At 38.9% G+C, this 14615-nt stretch overlaps 1 protein-coding gene across 4 annotated transcripts in view; it reads right to left on the bottom strand.

Annotated features, from left to right (window-relative positions):
- The window catches only part of AOAH (acyloxyacyl hydrolase), a 170600-nt gene that overhangs the window by 53448 nt on the left and 102537 nt on the right, over nt 1-14615 (bottom strand). For all 4 annotated transcript variants that reach the window (XM_027102178.1, XM_027102177.1, XM_027102176.1 and 1 more), the window contains exon 14: nt 153-235. In XM_027102178.1, coding sequence (XP_026957979.1) covers nt 153-235 — 83 coding nt within the window. The remainder of the gene's footprint in view (nt 1-152; nt 236-14615) is intronic.

The raw sequence follows: 14615 nt of genomic DNA, 5'->3' as shown, positions 1-14615 counted from the left end.
CCTCTCTCAGAAAAGGAAATGGTATTGAAAAGGGGGACTGTTCATTTTATTCTATGTTCATTATTATCTAATCCTCTGCTTTTGTGGTACTTATGAAATAAAACCAATCATTAAAGGCACATTGGTGAAAGTTTCAATGGAACACTACATACCATTTCTTGAAATGTTCTGGTAGTCCCTGTGATTGCAGTGGTTTCTTTTCCGTAAACGAAGGTAAATAGAGTTTTCTTTAACTCTGAAAGAAATATATATGTGTATATTTAATGACAGGACATTCACATGATGGAGTTAAAAGAAACATGGTTTTATTATGATTTTTTAAATGTAAAAATGAACTCAGAAAATCAAATCTCTGCAGGCACATTTTCTCTAAACTGTCAATACATTATTAGGAGTTGTTATAAGAAACAGTTTTACAAAATGGGTTGCACTGATGTGATAAGATCAAACTTTTTCTTCTTTTTATGAAGACTTCCAGTCATCCGTTTCTAACCTTTTAACCAAGAGCTGCTGTAAGTCTCTTGAGCAACTGGTCATTTTTACCAACTCGGTTATTTTGAATCTGATCATGTTCCCTTTCTTGTTTTGGTTGCTGTGAAGCTGTGGCAGACACTCCTGTTGTCTTTCAGATCCATTTCTCCCCCTTCATCCATTTTAATAGAAGTTTCAGTAGGACATGTGTCTGCCCCGAATGATGACTGCTTTACTCAGCTTCCCTTGCAGCTAGGAGTGGCCACTTCACTAAATTCTGGACAATAAGATGGAAGGAGAAGTATCCAGTGACAGTTTCTGGGAATGTTTCTCAGGAAACAATTGGCAAGTGACCCTTGCTTAGTCCTTTTTCTCCATTCTGCTGCACAGTAGGAATGCTGTCATCTTGGACTATGGGGATAAGTTCTACACTGAGAAAACAGAGGCGTGAGCTGGAAGGGCCCTGGATCCCTGAGGACCAGTGGAGTTGACCTCCCATATCAGACCTGGACTGCACATGTGAGAGAAATAAACTCATCTGTCATCTTATTTAAACCACCCATACGTTGAGTTTCTTCGTTACTTATAGCTGAATCTAATACTAATGGACACAGATTTTAGAGACAAATTTTCAACCAGCATCAGGCTGTAACCGCACATATTTTAAGTCACTTTATTGGCTTCTCTTTGTCCCATCTTTGATTTTCTATCTTCTTTTGCCAAACTTTAATTTAATTTAAATGGAATTTAATGTTATGTTCTCTATACTTTTATAGGCTTCCTAAAATCCATTTTGAAACAAGACCAGGTATAAACTAATGAATAATAATTAAACTCAGATATATTTGATTATTCCTCAAATGTATTTTATCTTCTCTTCATTATAATAAACTTCATATCTCACAACCTTACATAAATCATCACTTATTTTTAAGTGTTATGTAAGCCTCACTCATTGTATTATTTTGCTTGCCTACTGTCTCAGTGCTTCAGGTTTGGGCACTTAGAATGCACTGTAAGTATTGTTCTTTCTGAAGTCTGAGGAAACTAATAATAATAGAAAAAAAACTTGCGGTTACCAAGGGGGAAAGGGGGAGGGAGGGATAAATTAGGAGTTTGGGATTAACATGTACACACTACTATATATAAAATAGATAACCAACAAGGACCTACTGTATAGCACATTCTTTTCTCTTATAAGTTATTTCATAATAACTTATAAGGGAAAAGAATGTAATAAAGAAACTAATACAACACTGTAATCAACTATACTTCAATTAACACCCCCCCCCAAAAAAAAGAAACTACTAGTAACATTCCTTAATAGAAGACCAAGATCTCTGAACAGTATTTTAATTATGGAATTTTTGCTTTGTGGTAGAGTTTTGAGGTGAGTGATTTATTTTACTTTTTAAAATCAAAGCTACCCATGTGCATAGTTTTAAAAATCAAATTCATTTTACTTGAATAATGTTTAAGGGGCCTTACTATGTTCCAGGCACTATTCGACGCACCTGGGTCCTACTGGTAAATGAAAAAGACGAAGATCCCTGCCCCTGTGTCATTGACATTCTGGCAGGGAAAAAAACCCACTAAACATCACGAATAGGCAAATTATGGAGCATGCTAGAAGACAGTAAATGCTATGGAAAAAAGGGAGGCAGGGGAGCTAGGATTAGAGTGGTCAGAACAAGGCTTATTGAAAAGGTGGATGTGAGCAAAGACTTGAAGTGGTGAGCCTTACAGAACAAAATAGTTGAACTATTTTCGTCTATAAGGCTTGCAGTGATAAACAGCAAGCTCACACTCCCCGTTCCTCCCCATTTCTCCGTTCCCAGAGGCAATTAATTTCAACCTTATTTGACTGAGTCTTTTCGTATTTTCTTTCTTATCTCTAAATAACATACTTTCAAGGCTACTTCTTGATTTTTAGTCTTTGGCATTATCTATTCACTTTTCACTATCAAGAGGAGGATTTAGCTATTCACAGCAGATCTATGATTGCTTTTTCTTCTCTTCACAACACTTTCAATTCCCTGGAGTTAATAGCTGCCTTTGTTTCTTTGTTTAATTTTCTTAACTGTTTATCATCAATTCACCCTTAAATCTTTTTACAGTTGTTTGATCTCTTTTCAATACGCTCTGATGTATCAGTTTTTTAATTTCATCTCCTTGTGGAAATCTCTCCTGGGTCCTCTTGCCCTGCTTAATCAGGACTTGTTGCCCTCTCACTCTGCTGCAGAGCAGATATCCTGGGAGCCTCCTTCTTCATACCCTGGGGATCCTTTTCACCTCTTCCTGACTTGTTAGATATCCTACTTCCTGGAAGACCACATTTTTCTTATTTTTGATGGAGAGTACTTTTACGTAATGTTTGAAGGATGTGTGTGAAGTAACATTACTATTTTTAGCATCTGAAAATGTTTTTATTTTTGACTTAGTGAGGTGTAGGGTGGTGAGGTATTGCTGGTGAGGTGTAGGGCGGGCCCAGAAACACAGCTTGCACCATAAATACAAACACAAATAAGGGTTAATAGGACTTGTTGGGGACGAACTTCAAGTAGAGAAGTAGCAGTGTTCACCTGGTCCCTGAACTCTCATTGTCTCATAGAAAAGTGTCTTAGACAGGACATAGCTAGACTGGACACATATGGGACACCCTATATATTTTTAGGGAAAGCAGGTTCTGGTGTTTATAAGTTGCTATATAATAATAATAATAATAATAATAATAAATTTCAGTGATAGGTAACTGTTTTGTTAAAAAGGAGGCTTTCCAAACAGGATGAATCAGCTTCTTGTTAAGTACCGATAGGAAAGAGGAAATAGGTCTCCAGAATTATCAGTTTGCCTCTTGTTGACTGGTGTGGTAGATTTAAGAATAGCCTCATTATCTTTGACACCCCTACCCTTAAATCTTGGCTGTCTTGTTACTTCTTTGACCAAAAAGATATGGTGGAAGCGACACTATGCCGGTTTTGGCCTGGCTTTTAAGAATCCTGGCAACTTTGGTCTCTTGGAGCCCTGGTCCACCACCTAAGAAGTCTGACTATCTTTCTGGAGACACCATGTTAAAAAGGCCCTATAGTGGAAGCAACAAAGATGTCCTTCAATAGGTGAATAGATAAACCGCGGTACACCCATACAAAGGACTATTATTCAGCAATAAAAGGAAGTGAGCTATTACGCCATGAAGAGACATAGAGGAAGCTTAAGTGCATATTGTTAAGTAAAAGAAGCCAATCTGAAAAGCCTGTATACTGTGTGATTCCAACTATGTGACATTCTGGAAAAGGCAAAACATGGAGACAATAAAAAAATCTGTGGTTTCCAGGGGTTAAGAGGAGGGAGGCGGGTATTAACAGGTGGAGTACAGGGGCTTTTTAGGGCAGTGAAACTAATCTGTACAATACTGTAATGGTGCATATATGTCATTATGCGTTTGTCAAAACTCATAGAATACACAACACAAAGAGTAAACCCTAATGTAAACTATAGACTTCAGTCAAGAATAACGTATCAATGTTGGCTCTTCATTTATAACAAATCTACCACACTCATGTGAGATGTTAATAATAGGGGGAATTGAGGAGATGAGGGATTATTTGGGAACTCTCAGTACTTTCTGCTCATTTTTTCTGTAAAGTTAAAACTGCTCAAAAATTAAAGTTTATTAAAAAAAAACAAACCCTACCTGGAAAGGAAAAGAGATCCAGCTAAACCCAACCTTCTGGTCACCACTTGTCAGGCACCCACTTCGTGTGAGTGAAGCCATCTTGGACCCTCCAGCCCAGCGCTAAGTGAATACTGTCGTGTCCATGGTCAATATTACATGGAGAGGAAGAATTGGCCAGCCAAGCTCTGCCTGAATTCCTGACCTCCCAAACTGTGAGGTATAAAAATGCCTTGTTTTAAGCCACTAAACTTTGGAGTACTTTTTACACAACAGTCGATGTGCAGAACAGATGCTTATAGAATTCTGGGTTAATATCGTTTTCCCTCAGAAGTTTGAAGGAATCAATCCATTGGATCCTGACCTACTATTGGCATTATCTATTCACTTCTCACTATCAAGAGGAGGATTTAGCTATTCACAGCAGATCTATGATCTGCTGTGATCTGTTGTTGTCTGAAGCCATTCTGTGCCTCAATCCTTTGAGAACCTGAGTAGCATCTGTTCCAAGTGTTCTGAAGTGTTATGATGACAGGCTTGGTGTGGTTCTACTTCCATTCAGCGTTAGACACACTTTCAACCTGGAAATTCATGTCACTCAGTTCTGAGAGGTGTTCTTGAATTATTCCATTGATGATTTCTTCCTTTCTTAGAACTCCTATTATTTGGATACTGGGTCACCTAGACTGGTCCTCTAATTTTCCTAGTTTTTCTATCTTAGTTTCCATCTCTTTGTCTTTTGCTCTATTTTCTGGATGATATCCTCAACATGATTTTTCAATACATCCATGAAATTCATCTTATGTCATTAGTATAATCTCCCAATGATCATTTTTGGTCTCTGAATATTTCTTTAATTTTAGTATAATGTTTTAATTTCATGAATGTAATATCTCTTCTTATTTTTTTGAAGATACCATTTTAATTATTTTTATAAGTAGGATATTAATTAAAGTTAAAAAAGATTTCCCCTTGGAGCACTGTCTCTGTTATCTTGAAGTTGTTTTTCTCTTTGTTTTTTGTGTTGTTTTTCACATTCGAGGTTGGTCTCAGATATCTGATGATCTTGGGTTGTTGGCTTATGTGTAAAAGTGGAAACTAGCTGAAAACTCAAAAGCTGATTGGAAAGTGGGCCTGCTGGGTGTGGCTTGTTGTCTACGGCTCTTACTAGAGGGTGGACTGGCTGGGCCTTTCTCAGGGAACCCCTGCTGTCCGAGTCTTTGGGGCTTTCCTCTTAGGATGTGCAGATTCCCCAGAGAAGGGTCTTCTAGTGTCCAGCTGGGTTGCCAGTCCTCTGGGTCCAGGGGTGGGTGGACTTCAGGTTCAGCATGCCTGTGCTTCAGCACAGTGCTCCTACCTCCCCTTGTCTGCTGTCTTCCAGTCCAGATTTTAGCATCTCCAGAGAAGAAACCCTAGTCTTATATCAGAATAAGGGAGGGGAAGAGATCCGAGGATCTAACTACTTCAACAGTCTTTCAACCAAGACTTGTTTTTAGCCTCACTTTCATTTCTAGAACTACCATATGGAGCCAGTTCCCAAGGCCTCTGGGGTTCTGTGGTGTAGACTGGGTTGCTTCTCAGCTGTCCCTCCTCCTAGTTTAGGATGCAACTTTCTTGAATCGACTAAGTCAGTTACCACTTGTCCTTCTGCTTTCTGGCTTCCAACATTTTGTGGCTGTTGGGTCTTCCTGTTCTCTTTGTCCTTGTGGACAAATTCGTTTACTGTCATTTTAGTGGGGTTTCTCAAGGAAGAGAAGTAAATGCTTTGTTCAATCTGCTATCTTACCCAGAAGCCTGAAATGAATACGTTACACACTGCATCATCTACGCCCTCTGCCATGACTATTTTATTATATTTTGAAAAAACAGATGGGAAATGGACATTAGATCTGAGTTCAATACTAAAATAATTTCACAGTCAATAAAGAAGGGTTATTTTCCTTTGGGAAAGTAATGATTACCAATATTTAGCCAGAAAGGTATTTTTGATAATTCTAAAAATGGAATTTATGTACTGAAATATTGTTTTGTTCTTGACCTGCTCATAGAGAGTAAACAGTGTGGATATTAATATTATAGATACAGTTAGTCACACATTACAGAAAGAACATAGAAATCTTTATAAATAGGCAAATAGCTCCATTACTATTTCTGACCAGAAATAGCATCTAGAATTTTGGGATTAAGGTTTTGTAATACTAAGTACTAGAAACTATTTCACCTAAAAAGTTACTATTTTCATTCATCCCCATTCTCAATACATAACCTCTCTTATAAATCTTAGGAACTGAATTTCTCATGCAGTGCTCAGGAATTCTGAGAAGATAGAGGGATCAGTACAATATGTTGAGAAGCTTGTAATACAATATTTGAGATGCCTATAAATGGAGGAGATTGCTTAATAGAAAGTTATTTACATACAGGGTCAGTGAAACTTGAATTAATAGGCTAAACTGAGGATACCGTGCATAGTAAGGTTAACGGTGATCACCATTCTGGTTTCAAATTCCCCTCTTCTCACTCCCCTCTCCCTACTTGGACTCCAGTTTTCTGTATGATTTTTTTTTTTTGCGGTACGCGGGGCTCTCACTGCTGTGGCCTCTCCTGTTGCAGAGCACAGGCTCCGGACGCGCAGGCTCAGCGGCCATGGCTCATGGGCCCAGCCGCTCCGTGGCATGTGGGATGTTCCCGGACCGGGGCACGTACCCGCGTCCCCTGCATCGGCAGGCGGACTCTCAACCACTACGCCACCAGGGAAGCCCTCCTGTATGATCTTTATTTCTCTTTTCCCTCTGTTGTGCATCAAATCCCAGTCCAACGGGTTAGTAGAAGAGGTAATAGCTTCAGTCCTGTAGTTTGAGGGGTGCAGAGAAGGAGTGTTTGAAAGTTCTCTTCCTCACACATTCCCCAGTGTCTAAGGTAGGGGTGCCCTCAGCATTGAGAGTAGGCTTGGAGGTTCACCATGTTAAATTCCCAGTTTTATCAGCTCCATCTGTTGTAGGGCCTGGGAAGTATAGCCCTTCCACTGAGGACACACTAGTCATATTTTGATTTCTAATACCAAAATTCAAAACAGATAAATCTCAGAATGTCTACTAGTTGCTTTCCCCAACATGGGCTCAGGTAACACAAAAATCACTTTCTCTGAGAGCCTTCTAATGACCCCCCCCACCTCATTTCGCTATGGCTGAAAGAAAAACAAAACAAAAGAAAGAGTAAAATTAAGAACAAGACTCAAGAATAATGCAGACAAATTAAAAGGGTTGTTTTAAAATTGAAAAAATTATCACTTCCTATGTTGATTCCAAGCAGAACCCACTTGGAGAGAGGCAACAAAACAGTTTCCCAAAGGGCTTAGCATATCAGAGGGTTTTTGGGATAAACCGAGTGAAATGTTATTCAAGCAGCAGTGATGTATCAGGTCCTGTTTCTGAGTCTATTTCTGACTCTCTTTAGCAGCACAGCTAGTTTGGGTATAAATTCGGAGACCCTGTGAAGCTGAATGGGAATAAGTCACACAAAAAAGACTGGGGCTTGGAAGGTGAGTGAGAGAGAAATGGTAACATTTGATGTGAACGGTTAGGACAGGGGAGTGGATTGGGATAAAGTTGGATAATTTAGAGACTAGACAGGCTTTATTCAGGGACCTCTACTGCTAGGAAGTTTTAAGACAAGGGTAGATAATTTGCTTTCCGATGTGGATGGAGATCAGGCCAGCATGGGGCCAGGGAGATGGATTAAAGAACTTTTAAAATTCCTTCTAGCTCTTTGATACTAGCCACATCCCAGAGCCCTGTGTAACCCCTAATTCACTGCATCACAGGAGAACCAAGATTTCAGCCTCAGAGAGAGATAAACATGCAGAATATGACTCGTTGTGTATTCAAAGAGCCTGGCAATGGGCTAATTATGCAGGGGGGCTTGCAGGGTGAGGATGACTGCAGAGGAGGTCCCAGGAGTTCAGACATGAGAAGATTAGCAAGACAGCATGATAGATTTTTGAATTTGGAGCAGCAAAATAGTAGAGGGAAATAGACTTCAGGGGCATCGTGTTCAATAATTCATAAGCTGCTATACTCACACAAGGCTTCTTACCTGTTAACTTTCCACTAAGATTCCTTCCTCTGCCCTTCTCTGAGCTTGTGGCATTATAACTCTCTCCATCCTGGCTTTTGCCAGCCTCAGATTTGATTCTAGGCCACTGTATCAGGGTAAACTTTAAACTGTGATAAAACGGAGGGATTTAAGCCTGTGGATGCTTATAGATCTGAAAAGATCACTTGTGACATAGAAGAAGATCGTTTTAGTAATCTCAACGCTATTTCTCAAAGGATGCTCTGTGCAACACTAGTTTCTTGAGACATACTTTTCTCATAAACCACACACACATTCTACATGGTTCTGTGGTCAGATTAGTTTAAGAAATGTTTCATATTATACCTTGGAGCTATATACAAAACTTTTGGGGCTTATTGAAGGCTCTGATAAGCCTTACACTGAATAAACCCATTTCCCTTTATTTAAACCAGCATTTCCAAAACTTATTTGACCTAGGAATCTTTTTAAAAAGTCTGCATAATACCTTTTAACATCTTGTGGAACTAGCGTTTCACAGAAACAGTTTTTGAAGAATACTGATGAACTATCTCTGTGATCTATATTTGAGCTTTATGAGATGGCCTAAAATCTCAAGTTCAGTTGGTTACAAGAATTCTACTAGAAAAATTTGGAGGTTGTACATTTACTTTGATCAATCTAGACTGCTGTAAAATTGTATCATTCTGGACAAAAAATCACATCAATGCTTAATTTATCTATTACTGACCAAATAGCAGATCTCTCCTTTGTTTTACTCTTTCTACCTGACTACTGAGTTGATAATTTTACTTTAAACTTATTTTCTCCAATTTGTTGACTGTGTATTTACTTTAATATTATGATGAATTTTGCTAATTTCTTGTAGAACATTTATTATCGAACCCACTTAGAAGTCCAAGGGCTTAAGTTACACTGATTTATTTTTATATGCGTCCCGTTATGCAGCTGGTGATCAAATTCATGCTGTTTATACTCCTCCTCCCATGTTCCTGGTGTTTTCCCTGAAATGTTAATTCCTGCAAATCTGATTTGATTTAGGCAATCTGAGTAAATGCAAGGGAAGGATGATTGTAGATCGTACCACACTCTGCAAATATAAAGTGATGTCATTATAAACTTAGTGATTCTTTTATTGAGTACCTACTATGGTGCCACACTCTGTGCCAGGGGCTAGGGCCCCAGAGGGAAGTCAAGCCGAATTCTGGCACTCGAGATGCTCAGAGTCTGGTACGGGGTAGGTGGAGTGGGGAGACAGTGAGTAAACAGTTATGACAAGTGAGATGACATTGGTATTGAAGGGGCAAAATAGGAGCTCAGGAGAGAATCGTATAGTCAGATGGGGCTTAGTATGGATAGGCCGTCAAAAGGAACTGACCCCTGACTGGTGGTTGTTGAAGCATGAACGGGGGTAACTAGATAAGACAAAGCTGAGGTTCAATACCTATGAAAAATGCTCAAACTCACTAGTAATCAAGAGGTTACATATTAGAAGAGCAATAAAATATTTTTTGTTAGATCGGAAAAAAATTAAGAAGATATTTGTCAATAGCCGGTATTGACAAAGGTGTGGGGAAACAAGTATTCTTTTTTTTTTTTTTTTTTTTTTGCGGTACGCGGGCCTCTCACTGCTGTGGCCTCTCCCGTTGCGGAGTACAGGCTCCGGACGCGCAGGCTCAGTGGCCATGGCCCACGGGCCCAGCCGCTCCGCGGCATGTGGGATCCTCCCGGACCGGGGCACGAACCCGTGTCCCCTGCACTAGCAGGCGGACTCCCAACCACTGTACCACCAGGGAAGCCCGAAACAAGTATTCTTATACAATATTTGTGGGACTGTAAATTGGTGTAGCCATTTTGGAAGGATTATAAAAAATTAAAAATGTATACATTCTGATCCAGTAATTTTTTTCTAAAGACATCCTTACATGTAGTCATAAAGAGAACCATAGAATGTTCATTACAGCATTATTGGAATTAATAAGAACTTGGAATTAAGTTGACTTGTCCATCAGTAGGAGAATAAACAACCATACTATGAAATACCATTCTGCACAAGAATAAAAAGTGTTTCAAGAAGTATTGTTAAAGCATTAATTTATAGTATGTTATGCATAGTATGATGTCATTTACGGGAAAACCCCAACAAAGCATTTATTTCTTTATGTACAAATACATAGAAAGGGTCTGTAAGAAACCACACTAAATTGATAACAGGACTTTCTTCTGAGAAAGGAAATGAAATTGGGAGAGGGCTTTGGCTTTTTACATTATATAGCTCAGTATTTTTTGTAAAATAAAAATGTATTCATGATTTGAATAAATTAAAAAATAAAATTAAAAACTAAGTAGGGTCAAAAAAAAGAACCCCAAAAAACTAAGTAGGGTCAAAAGGGACATCACCGCAGTGGAGAGATTTGTCAGTACACAGCAGGAAGAGTCCTGGGCTAGCAGTCGGGGTCTCCAGGTGGTCCTTCCTGCCCCAGGCAGCCTTCCTGTGCCTGCATTCCATTCCTTCTTGCCTTGTCTAAGACCTGTTCCTTCCTTTGTCCGCCTTTCTCCCTCTTTTGGCTCTTCCTAACTCCACAAGCATGCTGCAGGATTTCTCATCTAAAAATGTCTCCCTCATCTTTTATTCCCCATCGGCTGTCACCTCACTTCTCTGCTCCCTTTGATAGTAAAACTCTATGAGTTGTGTATGCTCACCTGCATTTACTTCATCACCTCCTGAACCTATTCTCTCCAATCAGACTTCCATCTCTGCCCCACTGAAACGTTTCTGGTCAAAGTGTCCCCTTGATCACTGCCTGGACACCCAGTGGTCCTTCTCAGTTCTCATCTTCCTCTTCCTCAGGCACCATCTGGCTGATGGGCACTTCTCCTTTGGAAACACTTTCTTCACTTGGCCTCCAGGACACTAAATGCTTCTAGTTTTCTTTCCCCTTTGAGGGCCGTTCCTTCTCTTCCCTAACCTCTACGTGTTGACGTCCCCCAACCACTCTCCTCAGCCACATCTCTTTTCTACACTCACTCCCTGTAACAGAAATTCTCAATTTTTTTCTCTCAGGACCACTTTATGTTTTTAAAATTATTGAAGAAACCGGAGAGCTTCTGTTTATGTGAGTTATAGCTGCCAATATTTATATACTGGAACTTAAAACTTAGAAATTTGAAAGATCATTTAATTATTAATCATTTAAAATAATAATAATGAGCCTATTACATGTTAACATAAATGAAATATTTGTTTTCTGAAAAAAAAATTTTTCCAACCCTTCCCCCAATTACTGAGAAGAAAAGCATCATTTTACCATTTTGCAAATCTCTTCAATGTCTGACTTAACGTCAATAGAAGACAGCTAGGTTCTCACATCAGCTTCTGCATTGTCTGTTGTGATATGTTCTTTTAATGGAATTATATGAAGAAAATCCTGTCTTAAGTATACATTTAGGTTGAAAGTGAATAACATTTTAATATCCTTTTTAGATAACAACTGATAGCCTTCTTTGATTCTACACCAAAACTCAGCAAGCAGTTGTTTCTTAAAGGGTGATTAGTTGCAATATGGAATCTGAAATGGACTTTTTGCATGATGTTGCATTCAAGTGCATTGGTCTAGCTTGTACTTTGAATGGATCTTTCACCCAGGCATGATTTCATGTATCACAAACTTGTCATTTAGAAAATATTGGTTTACTGAGTTATGCAGATATTCCAAATGTTGATGCATCTTATGATACAATATTGAAAAATCATACTTGTTGCAAGCACCACGTATCTCATTAGAAAGGACTTGGAGTATTAGGAAGCTGTCAAGTTTATAGTAGAAGACACAACTTTTCAAAAATTCTAAATTTTCTCTGAAAGCTCAAATTTTATGATTGGTAATCAATACTGTCAGTTGTTTTCCCTGAAGTGACAAGCTCATTGCATTCATTTTAGATACAATACCTGCCATATATCCAAGTCTAAATAACTATAACTTGTTTTCCAGTCTTTTTCAGTAAGAAAGGTGTTCCATGAAAAACTGACTAATTCAGTTCTCAACTCTCTCACACAAGTGCTTTTCCTTAGAATAACCATCATATTTTGTTATGCAGCAGAAGTGCCCTATGCATACTTCCCGTTTCATCAGATGAAATCATTAAAAATCATGTACTTACTTTAATAAAATTAATAATTTTTTTCTTACCTTATAGGTGACATTTTCAAGGGAAGATCCCCCCTATTCTTTAATCCAGGAGGTGTGGAGGTGAAGACCACAGTGACTCCACTAATATAGTTTGGTGCCACTGCTTTGATTCATGCTCAGATGTCAGCAGTTTTTTACACACCATTGCTTTTTCACCATCAGTTCAAAGGGCTACACAGTGCAAAAGGCAGCTACTGTTTTAGCATTGTTGTGAAATAGATTTATCCTGTGGACCCCCTGAAAACGTCTTAGAGACCCACCCCAGGGGTCCATGGACCACATTTGGAGAATCACTGATGTAGACTATCTCTCACTCCAATCAGCCTCACCCAACCTCAAAGTGACCAACTCTTTGGCTAATTATTTGTTTTGCAAAGTATAATTATAAGATGGCTAATCACTTGCAATTATATTGCATGTAAATTTTGAATAATGGTTTTAATAAGGTTATTAAGCCTATTAGTGCTTCGTACTTACATGTCTTTTTTTTTTTTTAAACAGGAAATTAGGTTGGCAAATGTTAGCTGCAAATCCCTTCTCTCCAATTTTATGTTTTTAATGCCCCAAGTGACTTGGTTTGGAGTTATACACTGCTTTTCAAAACTGTTCTCTCATATAATGTCTATTGGGTTGGAGAGAATAGATAACCTTTAACACTCAGATTCTAGGACACCTCTCATCAAAGATGTGTGTTTAAATGTCCTTGAATAGCATTACTGTGCCACTTATAACAATGGCTTTGTCTATTTCTTTCTAAGCATTTGCTCTGTTTCTGGCCCCAAATAGCAAATTTAAGTCAGAAGCAGAGGGAGCAAGTTACCCTAGAAAATTCCATCTAGTTTGCACCCACTTATGTTGACCCACTGGTCTCACTCTTAACTCTCTAGCTTGATATGGTAACTTTGGTCATTGTTTTTGGTTCTTTTGGCTTTTGTGACTTTTTAAGGCTAACTGCAGGCTTACTTTATTTTTTTTAAGTTGTGTCTGTTGCCCTGCTCTTACTCCCAGCTTTGAAGAACTTCTCTATCATTTAGCCCCGGCAGGCAGAACTCCACTGTCTGGACCGACTCCTGGCCTCACTTTCAGAAGGGGATTTGGATAATCATAAATTCTCAGGTTAGAGGCGTTGGGTTCAGGTGGTTATTTCTGTTAAGGATTTGGAGTCACCTGTTTCCCTCTCTGGGGGTCGCTTGGAAGAAATAGTATGCATAAAGAATTATAATGGAGAACCGCTTTAACTAATAAGCTGGTCAAACACCTCATGCAGGGCTTACTATGTATGAACTTGACTTCTATTGCACAGTATCCCTGGCCCTAGAGAAACATGGTTCCTAGAACATTTCAGGCTCTGACCCATAAACTTAGTCATATCTTTTCTCAAGGCACGGCTAGTTAAGGGTCGGAGAAAGCGTATTTGGGGGAGAGAAGCAGGAGCATCTCTCTCCAGCAGTTTTCCCTAATGCTTCTACATCAAGCAGCAGCATAAAGTAGGATGTGGACCTGAACATCATGTTGCCCTACAACAACCAAACCTGAATGTCAGAGAGAACGTCAGAGATCGGCAGGTGCAACTCCACTTCATCATATAAATGAAGTCCAGGGATGCTAAATGTTCCACCTAACAGCCACACAGAACCAGAACCCTTTCACCTGTAGACACAGGCTTCTTCCTACTCTACCACACGGACTCACAGTGCTCTGGAATTTTAGATGTTGCATTTTGTTCTTCCAGTTTCATTGAGATATAGCTGACACACATTACCATATAAGTTTAAGGTGTACTGCATATTGATTTGACTTACATCCATCATGAAATGATTATCATAATAAGTTCAATGAACAGCCATCATCTCTTATAGATACAGCATAAACAGTTATTTTCCTTGTGATGAGAATTCTTAGGGTTTATTCTCTTAACAATTGTCATATATAATGTGTAGTAGTGTTAATTATTTTATCATCTCGTACATTACATCCCTAGTACTCATTTCTCTTATAACTGTAAGTTTGTACCTTTGTACCTTTTGATTGTCTTCATCCAATTCCCCCTCCCCCTCCCCTCTGGTAACCACAAATCTGATCTTTTTCTATGAGTTTGTTTGTTTGTTTTTGAAGTATAATTGACCTATAACACTCTGTTGGTTCCTGATACACAACATAGTGATTCGATATTTTTATGCATTTCA

This window comes from Aethalodelphis obliquidens, unplaced genomic scaffold, assembly GCF_003676395.1.
Source record: "Aethalodelphis obliquidens isolate GAN/ISIS:26980383/991018 unplaced genomic scaffold, ASM367639v1 scaffold5, whole genome shotgun sequence".
In the NCBI taxonomy this organism is placed as follows: domain Eukaryota; kingdom Metazoa; phylum Chordata; class Mammalia; order Artiodactyla; family Delphinidae; genus Aethalodelphis; species Aethalodelphis obliquidens.
The sequence above is the reverse complement of the archived record's forward strand: the minus strand, read 5'-3'. Positions and strand labels throughout refer to the sequence as shown.